Raw genomic sequence first — 19,982 nt, 5'->3', positions numbered from 1 at the left:
TTGGAATATGCAATATCGAGCACGAAAAGACTAAACACGCGTAGTAGCATATGAGTACGAATATTATTATATGCACATTTGCAATCAATCAGTTTTATACACATAAAAAAACTTACACACAAAGTGAGTATGTGTATCATGGGTGTGTAGTATCCAAACACGCGCACGCATGCATGCATACATACATACATACATCCATACATTCATAATTATATATACACAGACATGCGCTTACACATGGAAACACATGCTGTAGGGCCATTTACAATCTGATTATTAACAAATATATTTAGCAAGAATCTCCCATTCCATTAAGTGGAAAAAAATAGCTGCCCCATTAATTTTATTTTTTAATTTTTTTTATTTATTTTTTTTTTTCAATTACTGTCTTTGAAGTAGGCATGTTCAAGGGCCTGTTTTGCAGTGATTCTCTGATTTGGATCAAGTTTCAGCATTTTCGAAAGCAAATCAATTCCAGTATCATCTAATCCTTTTAACTAGAAAGAAAAACAAAGGGGGTAATTATTATTTTGTCGTATGAAATGTACATTATGTAACAATATATGTGCAATATATAAGGGATGCAAATGGAAAAGCAACAAGTTCTAATGTGTTGCGTAACAACAGCGTAGTGAATCCAAATTGACATATAAGGAGAGAAAATGAAGGAGAGAAAAATATTCATTCGTAAGGGTATATAATTGATATGTGCTATTTTCCATGTGCGCTTATCCATATGGACATCTCTCTATAAATGTTGGTATTACAAATGTTTCCCATGGCAATGGCTCATAAACCATAAAATTCGGGTCATATTTTGGCAGTTCAGTTACATTTGGCCAAGTCTGCGAATTGGGGGTTCCCAGAATTTTGAATATTCTCATTAGCTGATCTGTTTCAGACACCCCTGGGAATAATGGTCTGCCATTTACCATTTCGGCAAATATACATCCGACGCTCCACATATCAATTGGAGTGGAATATTTCTTTGAACCCATTAAAACGTCCGGTGCTCTATACCACAATGTTACAACTTCATGAGTATATTTTCTCACTGGTATTCCAAAGGCTCTGAGGTGACAGATGCAAATTAGTGGTACGCGCACAGGTATATATAAGTGTAGGCAAAAAAGCATATTATGTGTGTGGCAGATACAGCATGCACATGTGAATACGTATCACATACAAGTGTGCTTGTGTGGGAAAGAGCAAGAAGATGAGAACAGAAATGACGAAAAAGACTAAAAGGATGTAAAAAAAAAAAAAAAAAAATGCGTGGGAATTACCTGGCTAATCCAAAATCTGCGATTTTCAATTCTCCTTCTCTATTTATTAATAAATTTTGCGGTTTTAAGTCACGGTGTAAAACTCTATGTTCATGACAATAGGCTATTCCATTTAGCAATTGAAGTAAAAATGACTTTGCCGTTACTGATTCGAGTCCTCCTGGGAATAAAATTTTTCCAAGGTTAAGAAGAAACTCTTTTTTCTCGACAAGGGTATATTAATATACAAAAATACACATTTACACACATGACTATTTACATGTCTCATAATTGTATGGTATGAGCCATTTTGGGTGTTCCATTAACACATGTGAATAATACCACCATAATACATATATCCACACATAACACTCAAATATATACATGCCAAAAAAAAATAGATATGTAAATAGAATGTAAAACATGAACAAACAAGAGATTTTGCAATATGCTTTCTATCATTTTTCACCATCGCATACGTCTAGAAGTTTTTTAAGGTCTTGATCAAGATGCTCGAAAACTAGTATTAATCTTTTTTTTGTGTGTATTACATCATATAACTTTACTATGTTTGAATGTTTTAATTCCTTTAAAATGCTAATTTCTCGAATCGCTGCATGGAAAATGGAAAAGTGCAACGCTTAAACATGTATATGTTTAAATTAAATAAAAATGTGGGCAATTATTAATATATGCTTACATATATATACACATATTACTTAAAGCGAAATTGTCCTTGAATACAACAATAGTATTAAAACTCAGGCATTTTTGACAACGTCTTTTTGCACATTAATTATATACATTACATACACATGTGTTTAATTTGAAATAAATCCCCAATGGGGGCCACATATTTGTGATCATGAGTTTGCTAACCAGTTGACGGAATACCTTCATCCTCTTTTTCTAGTCTTATTTTTTTTAAAGCAAATGTTTCACCATAATTGTTTTGTGCTTTGTAAACTACACCATATGTACCTTCTCCAATTTTTTCTAATCCATGGTATTTTTCCATTTTTTTTTTTTTTTTCTTTTTTTTTCAAGTAAAAATCACAAATAATGTGCTTTTACTTTTTTAAACCCAGTACTCACACCTTATCATCACAATAAATATTGGTGAACAAGTACATTTTTGGAAAAAAAAAAATATGCCCTTAATATAGCCTAATGTAAAATATCTACAGCGAAAATGCAAAAAAATTAAAACAAGCCAAATATTTTCCTAAAATTTTTTTATTTTAAGCCATTGTAATTTTATTTTTATTTTTTTTTTTTTTTCTACATTAGGCAATAATTTTTTCCCAGAACATGAAATAAAAAAAAAAAAAAAAAAAAAATGTAAAGCTATTTGCACACATTGCATAAGTAGGAAGAAGATTCATCTGTATAATATACACATGAAAATATATAATGGGCATAAGGGTTATATATATTTTTTCTTTGTTAATTGCCTTTTTTTGATTCGTATTGCCTAGATATCTTAAAATTCGTTTATTTTTAAGGATATATTTGCTAGCCATATAAGGTGTGCTCTTAAACTTGTCAATAAAAATTATGAACAGTTCATACAAGTAATTTTCCTTTTACAAGTTTTTACTAGCGCTGTTTAACAATAGTTATTGTTATTTATTCATGATACGTTAAATGTATATGCATATATGTAATTTTATAAGGATGTTTCTCATGACAACGAGATGTTATAAATTTTTTCTGAATGTATGTATATTAACATAGGCGAAAACCGAAAAAGGAAAATATAATATATGTAAAGCGTAATATATAATATATAGTGTGTAATGTATAATGCACAATACGTAACATGAAATTGTCTGAAAACCTCTTATTATGGTATAAAATCTCAAAAATAAAAAAGCTTAATATGCGTAAAATGTTTATTTCTTTGCTGGGTTTTTAGCAGATACAGCTCCAGGTTCTTTCTTCTCTACTGCTTTGATAATACCAACAGCAATTGTTTGTCTCATATCTCTAATAGCAAATCTTCCCAAAGGTGGATATTCTGTAAATGTTTCAACAACCATAGGCTTCTTTGGTTCTAAGCTAACTAAGGCAGAATCTCCAGATTTGATAGATTTGGGATTTTCTTCAACAACCTTTCCGGAACGTTTATCAATTTTCGAATCGATATTTAAAAATTTGCAAGATATGTGAGCAGTGTGACAATCTAAAACAGGACTGTATCCGTTTTTGATTTCACCTGGGTGGTTCAGTATAATAACCTGTGCTGTAAATTTGGAACATCCTTTTGCTGGCTCATTCTTTGTATCTGATGCAACATATCCTCTTTTAATTTCCTTCACTGAAACGTTCTTCACATTGAAACCGATATTGTCACCTGGTCTGGCTTCTTCCAACACTTCCTTGTGCATTTCAACAGATTTACATTCAGAAACAACAGCTGATGGTGCAAAATTCAAAACCATACCTGCTTTCAAAATACCTGTTTCAACTCTTCCTACTGGGACAGTACCGATACCTCCAATTTTGTACACACCTTGAAGAGGTATTCTTAATGGCTTGTCATATGGCCTCTTGGGAGGTTCCATAGTATCCAAAGCTTCAATCAGCGTTCTTCCCTTATACCATGGGGTTTTGTCAGATTTCTCAATGAGGTTATCTCCTTCAAAACCGGATATGGGTATAAAATCAACCTTATCAGCTTGGTACCCAACCTTCTTCAAGTAATCTCTAACTTCCTTTTTAATTTCTTCATATCTATCTTCTGAGTACTTAACTGTGTCCATCTTATTAACACCAACAACAATTTGTTTAACTCCTAAGGTAAAGGCTAGTAAGGCATGTTCCTTCGTTTGACCTTCCTTTGAGAACGCACCTTCAAAACCACCAACTTCTGCTGGTACAACCAACAAGGCTACATCAGCTTGTGATGTACCCGTAATCATATTTTTTATAAAATCTTTATGACCTGGTGCATCAATAACTGTGAAGAAGTATCTTGGGGTTTCAAATTTCCATAAGGCAATATCAATAGTGATACCTCTTTCTCTTTCTGCCTTAAGTTTATCCAAAACCCATGCGTACTTAAAACTACCTTTACCCATTTCAGCTGATTCCTTTTCAAACTTTTCAATGGTTCTCCTATCAATTCCTCCTAATTTGTAAATAATGTGACCAGTTGTTGTCGACTTGCCACTATCGACATGGCCAATAACCACCAAGTTAATATGAGTTTTCTCCTTTCCCATTTTAAATATACTTTACTTTTTCTTAAAAAGATTGTATCTATGTGCAATTAGTATATATGCACGTGGATATAATAAAACACTTGTGGTGTATAATAAATATGAAATGAATTTAAAAAAATATTAAAATGTTGCTAACGCGAAGCGTGAAAAAAGGTACTTTTTTTTTTTCTTTTTTTTTTTGTTTTAAAGTTTTTATTCTTTTGTACGTAGCTCGTTCCATGCGATATAAAAAAATAAAGAAAAAAAAAAATGTTGTTACGAATAAAATAATTTTAACACTGTAATAAAAATTATGACCAAGTCAAATAAAAGGTGATTAAAAAAAATAATTAAATAAAAATAAAACAAAAGGGAACACCAGCAAATAGTGACCAATAGATATGTGAAATATTTTTTTCGTTTATTTTTTTTTATTTAAAGCAGCATATTGTATACATTTAATATTATATTATCTTGAAATGATATATGTTCATGGTGATTTGAATTATGCAGTTAACTCGGAACCATGTGGCAATTTCTCCCCATAAATCTTTTTTGTAATAAAAGAAATATCCACTGGTGTTAAGAGGGGTGGGGATTAAGAAATTAGTGCTCATCTTATAAGCCTGTAAAAAATGGCATTTGTTATGTTTGCACTTATGGAAATGTTCAAAATGGTTTAGTTAGAGAAAAAATGGGCCTCAATGGAGAGATATTTCATCTATACAAGATAATAAAACAAATTGTTTTTTGTCGTTTTTTGCTAGTTACCAAATGTTTTGTTTATTCTTTGACATTCGTGCACATGTACCCCCAAACGTATGTATTCCTTTGAGAAGTTTAAAGATGCCTATGTAATTATATACTCATGTGGTGACAGCATTTTTTACACCCCACATTCATAATTTCATAAATAGAATTTTCGCACGAACATGTGGATGTATAGTGATGCAGCACACTTGTTATTTTTTTTTGGTGCTTAATAATTTTTCCACATTTTATTTTATTGTACACAAATAACAATTAGCACATTTTGAATAAAATAAGAAAATTTTAAATTGCTTTTTATTTTGATGCTCAAAAAGTACAGAAAATTTTTTTTTATTAACATGTACGCATTAAAAAATAAAATGAAAAAAACATGAACACACAAATTAGCACAATAGTTACAAATATAACAAAACACATAAATAAATTACCCCTTTTTTGACTGTTTTGAAAAAGAAAAAAACACTTTTTAAATACATATTTTGTAAATTTTTATAAAGTATTAATCAAATTAAAAGTATATATACATAATAATACAATACATACATTTTTTTTTTTTTTTCTTCACTTAAATATTATTTAAAATGGGAAAGGAGAAAACTCATATTAACTTGGTGGTTATTGGCCATGTCGATAGTGGCAAGTCGACAACAACTGGTCACATTATTTACAAATTAGGAGGAATTGATAGGAGAACCATTGAAAAGTTTGAAAAGGAATCAGCTGAAATGGGTAAAGGTAGTTTTAAGTACGCATGGGTTTTGGATAAACTTAAGGCAGAAAGAGAAAGAGGTATCACTATTGATATTGCCTTATGGAAATTTGAAACCCCAAGATACTTCTTCACAGTTATTGATGCACCAGGTCATAAAGATTTTATAAAAAATATGATTACGGGTACATCACAAGCTGATGTAGCCTTGTTGGTTGTACCAGCAGAAGTTGGTGGTTTTGAAGGTGCGTTCTCAAAGGAAGGTCAAACGAAGGAACATGCCTTACTAGCCTTTACCTTAGGAGTTAAACAAATTGTTGTTGGTGTTAATAAGATGGACACAGTTAAGTACTCAGAAGATAGATATGAAGAAATTAAAAAGGAAGTTAGAGATTACTTGAAGAAGGTTGGGTACCAAGCTGATAAGGTTGATTTTATACCCATATCCGGTTTTGAAGGAGATAACCTCATTGAGAAATCTGACAAAACCCCATGGTATAAGGGAAGAACGCTGATTGAAGCTTTGGATACTATGGAACCTCCCAAGAGGCCATATGACAAGCCATTAAGAATACCTCTTCAAGGTGTGTACAAAATTGGAGGTATCGGTACTGTCCCAGTAGGAAGAGTTGAAACAGGTATTTTGAAAGCAGGTATGGTTTTGAATTTTGCACCATCAGCTGTTGTTTCTGAATGTAAATCTGTTGAAATGCACAAGGAAGTGTTGGAAGAAGCCAGACCAGGTGACAATATCGGTTTCAATGTGAAGAACGTTTCAGTGAAGGAAATTAAAAGAGGATATGTTGCATCAGATACAAAGAATGAGCCAGCAAAAGGATGTTCCAAATTTACAGCACAGGTTATTATACTGAACCACCCAGGTGAAATCAAAAACGGATACAGTCCTGTTTTAGATTGTCACACTGCTCACATATCTTGCAAATTTTTAAATATCGATTCGAAAATTGATAAACGTTCCGGAAAGGTTGTTGAAGAAAATCCCAAATCTATCAAATCTGGAGATTCTGCCTTAGTTAGCTTAGAACCAAAGAAGCCTATGGTTGTTGAAACATTTACAGAATATCCACCTTTGGGAAGATTTGCTATTAGAGATATGAGACAAACAATTGCTGTTGGTATTATCAAAGCAGTAGAGAAGAAAGAACCTGGAGCTGTATCTGCTAAAAACCCAGCAAAGAAATAAGTCTTATGCTCTTTGTAACATATTCTGTATATACATGTTACATACATATATGCTTATTTACATATATTTTACATGGAATTTTTTTATATTTGTTCTGTTTATACGTTTGTACAAATAGATAAAATATTAGAGTTACAGGAATTATATGTAAAATATTAAAAAAAAAAGGAAAAGAAAAAGAAAAAAACCAAATTACATAAAATTGGCTTTTTTTTTTACATTATTTATATTTTTATATTGGATATATAATAGAAAAATATTAAATGAAATCAAAGATATTAATAAGCAGTGTTAATTTTACTTTTTCTTTAATAAAGGAATTTTACATATATATATGCATATATATACGAACTTAAAATTAATATATAGAGATAATAAATAAATTGAGGTTAATAAAGTGTGTACCACATGAAAAAATTTGAGAAAGCCATACACTAGCATATTTTATTACCCTTTTAAATGTGCAAAGGATTGTAATGCTATTGTGCGAAAAGTATAAAATTTGGTTGTTTCTATATATTCCCTATGGGTTGATATATGTGCGTAAAAAATTATTAAGTAAAAAAAAAAAAAAAAAAAAAAAAATTTATTAAAAATGGAAAAGGCATAGTTTCAACAGTAAGAACTTATGTATGGATGTGTGAAAATCACTGTTTGAACAACTCTAACTCCTTTTGTTTCTTACAAATTGTGTATGGGATAAATAATAATTTACATAAACTATACATTATAAGTGTGCAGTAGAATGTGTCATATCTCTCTTTTGTTATGTGTACTTATGGAAAAACAAAATTTGGTGTAGTCAAATTTTAAGAATTTATCTGGAACATTTGAAAATTCTTCTACATATTTATTTTTTTTATCAAAACTTCTGTTGGTAAAATTGTGTGAGCGTTGAATCGCAAGCACAAAAAATATGTAAGGGTTAAAAGGATAAAAAAAGATTAAATAAAAAGATCCCTAACAGCTCTTGTGAAAACACTCCTAGGATTTTTGTGACTCCATGAAAAAAAATGAGCCTTCAGAAGTTTTAACAGATTAAAGCAATTGTGAACAAATTCAGATGATGCATTTACATTTTGTGTAAAACCTTGCCAGTTCATGTATTGTACACCTTTTTTTTTTTTTTTTTTTTTTTTTTCTTTTTTTTACTTTTTTGATCACACAAAATTTGAAACATATCTGTAATAGCGAAATAAAACACAAGATATCAAAATATGAAATTAACATTTTCACTTTTGAACCTTGTTATAATAAATGCAAATGTGATTGTAGAATCTAAGGGTTCCATTCAGTCTTTCTTAATAAAAAAGATAAATCATCAAATAGTTTTATTATATCATAAAAGAAATAAACTATGTTTTATTTTAAAAAATAAAAAAGGAAAATTTTGTAAATATAAGGGTAAAAAATGTAAAGCAAAAAAAAACAAAATTCTCAAGGGGGAGGATGTTAATAATCCTTGTGTTCATCCCAGATTAAGGTTTGCCCCAAGTCCAACTGGATTTTTACATATAGGAGGATGTAGAACTTTTTTATATAATTACATTTTAGCTAAACAATTAAACGGATCACTAATTCTCCGAATGGAAGACACAGATGCGAGCAGAAACACACAGAGTTCATTCTATGAAATAATTAAAGACTTAAGGTAGTATATATAAAAACGTTGTTTTCTCTACTATCTTCATATTGTGTAGAAGACTAACACCTGCTGCATGTGCTGCTCAACAGTTACGTGCTCCTACATATACATATGTATATATATCTATATGTTTTTCAAAATAGTATCCACATTAGAGAGAGACACAGAGAGAAATAGATGGGGGAGGAGGGGCCCATATATCAACTCTCGTTCTATGACAGACAAGACTTACCTGATTATTTTATATGCCTAAACTGATTTAGACCCACACAAAGCCTCATACGCCCAAAATAAAACACATAATACCTCATTTTGATTTTTGCACTTTCGACATGATAACACAGATGGCTAAATTTAAGCTGGGATGAAGGCCCAGATATTGGAGGGGCATACGGACCGTACAAGCAGTCGGAGAAAATTGAACTTTACAAGTATGGATTGTGATAAAAAAAAAAAAAAAAAAAAAAGGAAATAAATAAGTACGTGTGTATATAGTTATATATACATGCAGATATAGATATATTTTTAAATCCATACATATGCTGGGGTATTATGTAGCCCATGTTTGCATGCAGGAAACTGTTCTATTCCTGACTGAAGAATTTTCTATGGATACTCGAATTTTACGCTTGAATTTGTTTTACAGAAAAATAGCCCATGATTTGATTGAAGAAGGAAAAGCCTATTTTTGCTTTTGTTCGAAAGAAGAACTAAATGAAAAGAAGGAGATGGTACAGCAGGAGACACAGCAGAGAAGCAACATTCAGTCCCCCAATGCATAATTGATTGAAAAAAAAAAAAAAATAAAAAATAAAAAAGAGCAACAGAAACAGATGTAGCAACATTCCATTTTTGCTTTCCTTTTCTTGCACTGCTTCAGGCCAAAAGGACAAGAACAAAGTATGCGTATGATAGAACATGCCGAAACTTGATTAATCAGAAGGTTCAGGAATTTATCTTAGAAAAAAAGTCATACACTATACGATTCAAATCTCCAATTGGCAGAAAAATTATATTGAAGGACATATTAAAAAATGAAATTGTGGATACAGTGAACGAGGATTTTATTATACTTAGAAGTGATTATTCACCCACATATAATTTTGCAGCATCAGTGGATGATTATTTAATGAAGATATCTCATGTTATAAGGGGTGTAGAGCACATCTCAAACACATTTAAGTGAGATGGAGGAACATTATATATGCATGTGCAGAAGGTGTGTGTTATGTGCATGATCAGCATTTGACCTTTGCACAATCGTGTACATACCAACAGTACATGAAAAAAAAAAAAAAAAAAAAAAGGGGCAGCTTCGAATGTTACACGTGCTGAGCGATAAAGATGATTTCACATGTAGCATGTACATGTATTATCTGCACCTCTACCCACAAACGATAAAACTGAGCACCTAAATAATCCCTTCATTTAAACGCTGTTTTAACCACTATAGACAAATTTTAGTTCTGGAGGCTCTGAATGCTCAAATCCCCATGTATGCTCACGTCCCTGTGTTAACAACTGTGGAAAAAAAAAAAATTAGTAAACGGAACAATGAGTGTTTAATACGGAATTTAAGGTACTTAAACATGTAAATATGTGCATATATATGTATGTCTACATATGTATATATATACGCAAACATACATGTAATTTTTTTTTTTTTTGTTTGTTTCATTTTTTTAGAGATGAAGGTTTTAATCCAGATTGCATAATTAATTATATAGGAACCCTTGGATGGGGTAGTGCCTCTAGAAGGTTAGACATTTAGCAGTAAGGATTAGGGACGAGCACACACAGGTTGACATACACACTCACTCGCGTTCGTACTTATGCATATGTGCTGTTCACACATGTAGGAAAGCATACAACCTGTTTACATATTGTGTGTTTCTCGTCCTGAACACATCGATACTGCACAACTGAAGCACACATTTTCCACTCCCCCTAACACGCTTCACCCATGTAGGGAATTTTACACCCTGGATGAACTAATAGGCACGTTTGATTTACACGCACTTAACAAATCTGCACTTGTATTTGACATAAAAAAGTTAAAATGGATGAATAAAAAATACATGTTGAATCAAGACTTGGAAACTTATGTAAAACGAGCACAGGAGTTTTTAATTGGCAAACAAGTGTTAATAAAAGGGGGAATGGAATTTATAAAACTTTGTATTAGTTCCTTTAAAGACGATGTACATAATTATGAGGAGCTGAAAGAGTATATAATAGGAGTGATTTCATATGACCATTTGAATCATCAGTTAGATAAAAATAATGAACTTTTAAAAAAGATAACTGTATTTTTATGTAATTTATGGGATGAAAATAAGAATAGTAAGAAATGCTTTGAAACTTTCATGGCAGAAAATTTCGATGAATTAATACAAGGTCTTATGAAAGATATCAACATAAGGAAAAATGAAATTTTATTAAAAGTCCGTTATTTATTAACCTTTCAAAATAAGGGTGTTCCATTTGTACATCTGTTTAAATTATGGGCATTAGCAACAAAAAATAAAGTTCCAAATTATGTTCCTTTAAAGGATAGGATTCAATACTTGAGAGGTGTATTTGGTGTATGAATGTATTTTTCGTGCTTACTACCTTTTCTCTCAGTCTCTTTCTTTTTTTCTTCATCGAAATTGGCATAATCAACATTGTGATTATATTCTCCTTATGTAATCGTTTCTCATTTTATATGAACATTATTTTTTTTTTATGTTTTTCTATTTTTATATTCTTATCCATTCTTTTGGCATGTACCATACATGGAGGATGATTATATATTGCTGCCCCCCCTTGTTTCATAAAAAAGAGGAGAAAAACTGACAACATGAAGTATGTTGATTTGAATGCATATATGAATAAGTGTATGAACAAATGCACTTATGTGTTTATGTATACGTTTGCATATAGAAAAGTAGTATACTATTCTAACACCGTGCTGTCCACACGGTCTCTCTTTTTACCAAATTTGAAAGATAATTTTTCATTCTTAGAAAAAACTGTGATATGAAAGGAAGTAGGTTACCTTTTTTTTTTTTTTTTCTTTTTATGATAAAATTTGTGAAATTGTGAATGTAGTATGCCAACGTCGCACATATACACACTTCTCCTATTTTTTTTTTTTTTTTTTTTTTTTTTTTTTTCTCCACTTTGATGCCTAATTTTAGAATTTTTTTTTTTTTTTTTTTTTTTGTTTTAATTAAAAGAGGGAGACATTTTATTATGGTGTGTTTTTTTCCCCCTTTAGCATTATAGACATAGTTATGCTATTTACTTATCTACTCATTCATTTTTCTTCTTTTTAAATTGTTAATACATTGAAAATAGGTGCTGAGAAAATGTTTTCTCTACTTTATGCTTTGAAACCTTCAAAGAAATGCTTCTTTTTCTTTTTTTCAATACGTGTCTCTAAAATTGCATGAAGGCAGTGTTTGTGTAAAATCTTTGAAAAGGGAGTTTTTTTTTTCTCTCTCAGATTTCTACTACTTTTGATTCCCTTTCTTGTTCTTTATTTTACCTTCTATGTGTTTTTTCCTCGTTTCTACCTCTACCCTATGTTCGTTTATTCATGTTCTAAATCAATTGTAATCTACAATATTATTCAAATTAGTGCAGAATACATCAATTACTTGGTCCCTCCCATCACTTTCAATCACTTTCAATCGCTTACAATCACTGTCATTCACTTGGACTCATTTGCACTCACTACTCATATAGTGAAAGCGTAAAATGGAAGAGGGGGAGGGGAAGAAATACTCGTCCAAATTTGAGATAAAGGGGATTTGTATGACAAGCGAGAATTGTGAAAAAATTTGCAAGATATGCTTAAAAGCAATTCGAGAAAATAAACTTGAAAAAGATATAGCAAGTCAAATAAAAACCAAGTGTGAAAATGATGAAATGTTAAATAAGGAAAATTTAACTGATGAAACAAGTTATTTAAACCTGATAGACAATTTAAAGAATGAAAACATTGGATCGTGGCAATGCATTGTTGGGAAAAATTTTGCATTTTCTATAAATTACCAATTTAACTGTATGATATATTTTCAGCATAAAACCACGAAATTGACCATTTTAATATACAAATCGGTGTGAACTCCTAAAGTCTATGTGTATATGTACATATGGGGAATTTTATATATATTTTTATGTATGCATAAGTCCATATAGTTGCAAGTACGTGCCTTTTTTTTTTTTTTTTTTTTTTTTTTGTGTTTCAACTTCTTTTACTATTTTTCACCATATTTCACCATTTTTCATTACATTTTACTATTTTCACCTTATTTCACCATTTTTCATTACATTTTACTATTTTCACCTTATTTCACCATTTTTCATTACATTTTACCATTTTCACCTTATTTCACAATTTTTCATTACATTTTACCATTTTCACCTTATTTCACAATTTTTCATTACATTTTACCATTTTCACCTTATTTCACAATTTTTCATTACATTTTACCATTTTCACCTTATTTCACAATTTTTCATTACATTTTACCATTTTCACCCTATTTCACCATTTTTGATTATTTTTTTCCACCCCCTTTTATGCATACACGAATGTATGCATTAGTGCAACACAAAAGGTGTTGACATTTCGACCCATAAAAATTAGGGGATCAGATTTAATTTCCCCTGCCTGAACCGGAATTACTTTTTCGAAAAATTTATCTGAACATGATCCCATATGGCAGGACACATGAGGTTTGAATCCTCCATTACTTAGTGTATAACGCACACGTATCGGCCAAGTTCACGAATGTACGTGTGTGTATGTACTGAGTAGAAATTAATTTGTTTTAAGAACTTTGCATAAAAATATATATAAATTTTGCATGTGTTCAAATAAACATGCGTATATTTTGGGAATACACGAATATGAACCCAAATACACTCAGGTATGGAAGAGATGCATGCATTAGCCACTATGCGAAGGGGGATGCAAAATTAGGTTTCAAATTTTAGTTATAGCATTTAGAATGAATATAATAAAAATTTTGCACAAAAAGAGGTTTTTCCGACACAGGGACGGGATTTGTTGACTGATGACGCAAATTTAACCAAATAAAAACTTTTCGTTTTCTTGAAAAAGAAAAAATCAGAAAATCATAAAGGGGTAAAGAAAACGTGCACTGTGGAAGATGCAAAGAAGGATAGGAGTGAAAAAAAAAAAAAAAAAAAAAAAAAATAGCAATACAAAATAAACCTAATAAACCAATAAACACATATAAAAAGTATCAAATATAACGAATGTTCTATACCTTATCAACACAGCACTTTTTCATCTTGCGTCGGGTCCTTTAGAACATGTATATATACATATATATATATATATATATATGTACGCATATGAATTAACCTGTTCCTGAAGCTCTGAAATATGCTTTTAGCCAATGCATAACAATAGGCTGTTAATCTTTAATTCTATTCTACACCGCTCTTCATCAAACTTCATATACAGTTACAATCAACACGCACATAAGTCTATTTCATCCAATTGGGAGATCATTATATAGGGGTAAAAAACATATACTAGGGAGTTTCACGCATGGTTATGAATGCGTGCATATACACACATTACACCTTAAACATTAGTATGTGCAAAAAAGAAAAAAAAATAAAATAAAAAATAAAAAAAAATATAAATGTATGCAAATATACAGAATAATCTTACCTTTTTGTTTCTTTACATATAGCTTTTCTTAACTCACCAATGTGTGCTCCTAGTTTTTTTTTTTTTTTTTTTTTTTTTTTTTTTTTTGTTTTATGATTTTTTTAAAAGTTACACTGTGTGAAATAACCTTATTTTGCAGATAAGAAAGTTTGGTTTTTTTTTTTTTTTTTTTTTTTTTTTCGCATTTGCACACCAAGCTTTTTTCGCCTTTTGTTGTTTTTATTTTATTTTATTATTTAATAATTTTTATTTTTTACTATTTCACACCGAATTGTTCATGCGTTGCTACTTTTTTATTATTTTATGTATTTATTTTTTCCCCCGTTCCAACGAATTTGTTAATTACTCGTTTACCATTGTATCTGTTTAAAGAAAAAGGCAAAAGAAAAAAAAAAAAAAAAACGTTGAGTAACTTAAAACAACAGAGAGAAGACAACAAAGGAATGAAATAAAAGCACAATTAAACTGATTCGACACATAGATTGATATTGATCATACATATTTAAAGGTAGCATTAAAATGTCGATAAATCGTGTAAAATTGAAGCATTTTTATTGCGAACATTTTGAGGATGATATAGGTGCATCAAGCACAACAGAAGAGAAAAAAAAAGACATGAAAAGGAAAAAAAAAAATATCAAAAAAGAAGCAAATAATTCAAGAAAGAATAGAATACTCGTATTATCCAAAGGATTGAACATAAAAAATGTAAGTAAACTGAATGATTCTATCCAATCAAATGACGAAACAACAGTAAGGACAAGGAATAGGCTACGAAAAAAAATAATAACAGATAGCAGTTGTGATGAAGAAAATAGAAAACGTGATACGTTTGAGGATTACGGTGTACGTGATAACAGTAATGAAAATACAAAGAAGAAATTTACATGTTTCAGACAGCAAAATAAGTGTGAGGAACCATGTGTAGACACCAAAGTGAGGAGAAATTCTGGACGAAACAAGGTAATTGATACTACAGATGAAAGCAAAAACAGTGATGAATTAAGTACTTCGGAAGTTGGAGAGGTCTTTCCCCCTGCAGAGAATAGAAAGCAAGGGACTGTGTTAAGCATTTGCTCACGTATGAGCAGGGGTGAAGAAGCGATAAGGAAATCCCCAATTGGTAAGAGCGACGATTATGAAGATAGTACAGACAATGGTAATGCAGGTGGGAAAGGTATATACTGTGAGAGGAATGGAAAAAAGAATGAAATGGAAGAAGAAGGAGTTACTAATAAATTGCAAATGGAGTGTGACCTGAGCGTGGAAAGAAACAAAAGTAAACAGAGTGAACACACAAATGACAAAGTGTATTCTAGCCTTTTTAGCGAAAATGATTCGGAGGAAACTTCCGTTCAAGAAAATCAACGCGATGATTGCGTGTTCAGTATTGACGATGCAGAGGATGAGGGAAATGATGAAAGTATGAGTTATGGCAAAGTAAACAAAAAGAAAGAGAGGAATAAAAAAAATGGCGTGTCTAAAATTAAGAAAAAATGTAGTAAAAATTCTGGTGCACACAGTTTAGAAAACTCTTATAATGAAAATTCGTGCGATAATTATGACCATTCAAGTTTTTACGTAAATGATTATGGGAATTCAGCTGGTGAGACAAATTTATCATACGAAAGTGGAAATGAAAATTACAACCAATTTGACGAGTATGCTTTGCATTTGAAAATATTTAATGAACAAAATTTTGGTAATGATATGTTTCAATTTAATTCTATAAGCGTTAAAAAATCCATTAGATTGTACATTGAATTTACTGCTCTGTCTCTTTTATCCCCCAGTTTAAAATATGATGCAAATTATTTCAAAGCTTCAGAAAGTGTACAGAATATCGAACAGTCTCTTAAGGTAAAATATTCAAGTATTCACAAAGAATTTGATAAAAAAAATTCGCTTGAGGAGTACTACAATAACTCAGATGAATCTGTAAGAGTACGCAAGAAAAAAGAGAAAAAAAAAAAAAATTTGAAAAAATTGTGCCATCTTGTCAATGATAGTGAAGTTAGTTATGAGAAAAACAACAGATATAATAAAAAATGGGACTCGAATAAATATTCCGTAATTAGTGATGAGAAAAGGAAAAAGGAAAAGAAAAAAAAATACATTCTTACTGATAGCAGTAGTACTACTACTCAGACATCCGATGTGAAAGCCTCAAGTGCTATGAGTGCAGATGATCAACGGGATGTCCATTCGAAGAGGAAATTTTCCGAAAATCCCAGTAGCGCGGGGGATGTTGAAAAGGAGAAACAAGGAGGGAGAGAAGGAGATGAGGATGAAGAAGAGGGAGAAGAAGAAGAAGACGAAGAAGAGGAAGAAGAAGACGAAGAAGAGGAAGAAGAAGATGAAGAAGAGGAAGAAGAAGATGAAGAAGAGGAAGACGAAGAAGACGATGAAGACGAAGAAGAAGACGAATATGAAGATGACGATGACATGATCGTTTGCGATAAAGAGGGGAAGGGGAAGAAGAAAAGATCCTCCAAACAAGTGAAGGATAGTGTAATGTACAAGCTTCTAAACAGAGACATGGTAAAAATATACGAGTTTGTAAAGAAGGAAGAGAATTTTAGTAATTACGATTTTTTAAAAATGATTTGTAAAATTAGTAAAAACAAACCAAGTAATTACTATGATCGATGTGTTCAGAAGATAGAAAAAAAAATTTTGTCCAAGAGAGATCAATTTGAATCTCATCCATTCGAAACAAATTTTAAAAACATTTTAAAGAATTATGCAAATATATTTATATATTATTTGGAGTATAACAAAAATCATTGTTGTTGTTGCAATAGAAAATTAAGTTATGCTTGTCCAGTTTTTTTCATTAAACCCTTTTACAATTCATCTGATTTATGGAATAATAGTTTTTTCAATTTTATGAAAGTAAATCATTTTGAGTGGCTGGGAAAAGAAAATTTTCCTATTTTTAAAAATCCACTTGAAAAATGGAATAAGAGAAATGAAGATGAACGTAAAATGAAAAACATTAAGCAATCAAATAAATTGTTCATAAGAACTCAAAATGAAAAGAAGAGAAAAAATATGCTTCGGCATTCTAACAAGAATCATGTAGATAATCATTCAATTGTAATGAATGAAGAATATATTGTTAATTACTTAAAACAAAATGAAGAAATGAACACCTTTCGATATATAGGAAATATAGATGAAAAGCGATTAAAAAGAAAGAAAAAAGGTTTTAAATTTAATAATTTTGAATGTCATGTTAAGTCTAATGAATGTAAAGAAAGTAATTTGAATAGTATTATGAAAAATATATGTGAACATTTTTCTAATTTATCAGAAAATTATATAGAAAAAGACATTTTAGTTTTGCATCTTGGTTCCTATTGCGTTTCTACAGTGTACTACTGGCATGTGTTTCATCATTATAAATTTTTTTTTACAAAATTTATTTATTTGCGCTTGCTAGACCTTCACAAGAAGAGCAAATACTTGTTTCGAGAACCTCTGTTACTGGCTTATGTCTTATCCAAAAAATTAAACAATGACTTGTATCGCGATTTCAAAATTCTCATGAACATTGACATTTCGCAAATTCAGCATAAGTTAAATGAGTGTGACTTGTTTGTCAGGTGAACCTATCCCATAGGATTATGGGGACTTACTCTTTCTTAATTATGTCTTTGTATAACAAAATTTTGAAAAAGACAAAAATAAATCCATTATATGCTCCTGTCTGTATAGTAGTTTATACTCACCTCATATATTTCCATTTTCCTCCCACGCAAAACATTTTACATGGGAAGGATGTGGGGGGGGGGGGTACAAAATAAAATTGGGAACTCATAAAAACATATAGCTTTTGCCATGTGTGTCTGCCATTATAATAAGCCTTTCTGGCCAAGTTCATGATACCCATACGTGGTAATATCAGAATATATCCTCCCGCTGCGAGATGATTATATCTGAATGTAGGTAAACCACTGTGAGAAATTGCAAATTTGCCATATTATTTTTTCCCCTTTTACGGGAACATTTTCCCATTTTGCTTTTCCAATAAACACTGCACACTATGTGGCTATTTAAAAAAAAAAAAAAAAAAAAAAAAAAAAAATGGGACTCTTTAAAACACTTATATTCGCTTTAATCCATAATGTTACAAAATTTTCTCCACAAATGTTTTATTTTTATTTTTCATCTAACCGATAGGTATCTACATATATATATGTATCTGCATACATGTCTTCGTTTTTTTTTTTTTTTTTTTTTTTTTTTTTTTTTTTTTTTGTCGCAAAAAGAAAAATTAATAAATGAACTTTTTTCCAAATTTTGAAATATTGATGTTCCTTCCTTCGAGGGAATTTACGCCTCAACAAAAAAATAACAAAGTGGAGTGCCTACTTAATTTTCAAGCTGGCATTTTTTGAAGTGGCACACATTTAGAGTGCGCCACAATGTAATCATAGAGATACATACACACATATACATATAAATAGATATAGATATATATATAAATGTGCAAATACGAATTACGTACTCGTACTCTCATATTCGCATGTGGGAGTGGGAAAACAAAATAAAAAAAAAATAATTAAAAACCTGGAAAAGAACAAGAGAAAAATTCATAAATCAGTGCATAAGTAGTTTTATGAATAAAATGGGGAATTATAAGAATTAATACCACAACCTTGAAGAGGCAATTGAAAAAAGCTGCGCCTTTTTTTTTTTTTTTTTTTTCCCCAGCAGTAAGATATACAACTTTGCTGCTAAGGTTATTTTATTTTTTTTCTCGTTTAAATATTAATTTACTATTTTGTATGGAATTATTTAGTTCGATTTAAAAGTTGAATTTTTTTTTTTTTTTTTTTATATATTTTCTTTTCAAATATTTAGGGACTGAAAAAGTGGTGACATTGCAGGAGTTAAGAAAAGCTCATTCAGCTTTGTGCACCAATTATATAATCAAGTTGCAGAAGCTACATTTTGCCATGCAATTATGTATAAGAAAATGACGTATTTTTGTCCATACATCTGTCTTATAAACATGCCTTATAAGAACGCTAGGAAAGAAAATAGAAAAGGGTGTAATATAAATTAATGCAACATTTTAAAACTCGGACAAATTATCTTATAAGGAACAATTCAATATATACTCCTTTGAAAGGAGGTTGAGGAGGCGCATACATCTCTCCTAAATGAACAAAGCAAAAGCATATATATAAGAGATACGCACATGTTCAATAGAACACCAATACGCTGGAATGAAATAAAAATTAAGGGAACCCGTGAAAGGTCCCTAAAAAATAAGAGGATTGGACAAACGTTTTGGAGAGGAGAAGAGAAGAACCATGCTTAGCTATTCAATAAGGGGAACGAGAAGATATATAAAATAAAAAAAAAAAAAAAAAAAAAAAAAAAGGGATATTCCAAACAAGTATCCACTTATATGTTTCTCTATTTACCCCTACCCAATTACTAAACTTTTGAAAAAAAAAAAAAAAAAATTTT

At 30.5% G+C, this 19,982-nt stretch overlaps 6 protein-coding genes across 6 annotated transcripts; 4 read left to right on the top strand and 2 right to left on the bottom strand.

Annotated features, from left to right (window-relative positions):
• Positions 1–377: 377 nt before the first annotated feature.
• PGO_111360 (protein kinase Crk2) lies at positions 378–2,283 on the bottom strand (the record flags this gene model as incomplete). The annotated part of the gene is made up of 5 exons (XM_028688475.1): positions 378–497; positions 768–1,071; positions 1,287–1,446; positions 1,735–1,878; positions 2,145–2,283. The coding sequence occupies 5 exons, from the start codon at positions 2,281–2,283 to the stop codon at positions 378–380; spliced, it is 867 nt and encodes a 288-aa protein (XP_028544276.1).
• Positions 2,284–3,160: 877 nt separating this feature from the next.
• PGO_111350 (elongation factor 1-alpha) lies at positions 3,161–4,492 on the bottom strand (the record flags this gene model as incomplete). The annotated part of the gene is made up of 1 exon (XM_028688474.1): positions 3,161–4,492. The coding sequence occupies one exon, from the start codon at positions 4,490–4,492 to the stop codon at positions 3,161–3,163; it is 1,332 nt and encodes a 443-aa protein (XP_028544275.1).
• Positions 4,493–5,823: 1,331 nt separating this feature from the next.
• Positions 5,824–7,155, top strand: PGO_111340 (elongation factor 1-alpha; the record flags this gene model as incomplete). The annotated part of the gene is made up of 1 exon (XM_028688473.1): positions 5,824–7,155. One exon carries the CDS (start codon positions 5,824–5,826, stop codon positions 7,153–7,155), a length of 1,332 nt encoding a protein of 443 aa, XP_028544274.1.
• A 1,217-nt stretch (positions 7,156–8,372) lies between these two features.
• Positions 8,373–11,391, top strand: PGO_111330 (glutamate--tRNA ligase; the record flags this gene model as incomplete). Its single annotated transcript, XM_028688472.1, has 7 exons — positions 8,373–8,806; positions 9,145–9,231; positions 9,447–9,531; positions 9,681–9,982; positions 10,254–10,379; positions 10,487–10,558; positions 10,770–11,391. The coding sequence occupies 7 exons, from the start codon at positions 8,373–8,375 to the stop codon at positions 11,389–11,391; spliced, it is 1,728 nt and encodes a 575-aa protein (XP_028544273.1).
• A 1,153-nt stretch (positions 11,392–12,544) lies between these two features.
• On the top strand, positions 12,545–12,913 carry PGO_111320 (hypothetical protein, conserved; the record flags this gene model as incomplete). Its single annotated transcript, XM_028688471.1, has 1 exon — positions 12,545–12,913. One exon carries the CDS (start codon positions 12,545–12,547, stop codon positions 12,911–12,913), a length of 369 nt encoding a protein of 122 aa, XP_028544272.1.
• A 2,104-nt stretch (positions 12,914–15,017) lies between these two features.
• Positions 15,018–18,110, top strand: PGO_111310 (hypothetical protein, conserved; the record flags this gene model as incomplete). The annotated part of the gene is made up of 1 exon (XM_028688470.1): positions 15,018–18,110. One exon carries the CDS (start codon positions 15,018–15,020, stop codon positions 18,108–18,110), a length of 3,093 nt encoding a protein of 1,030 aa, XP_028544271.1.
• Between the last annotated feature and the right edge of the window lie 1,872 nt (positions 18,111–19,982).

The sequence above is a fragment of the Plasmodium gonderi genome, assembly GCF_002157705.1.
Source record: "Plasmodium gonderi DNA, contig: Chr11, whole genome shotgun sequence".
NCBI lineage: Eukaryota > Apicomplexa > Aconoidasida > Haemosporida > Plasmodiidae > Plasmodium > Plasmodium gonderi.
This window is presented reverse-complemented; position numbering and strand designations above follow the sequence as displayed.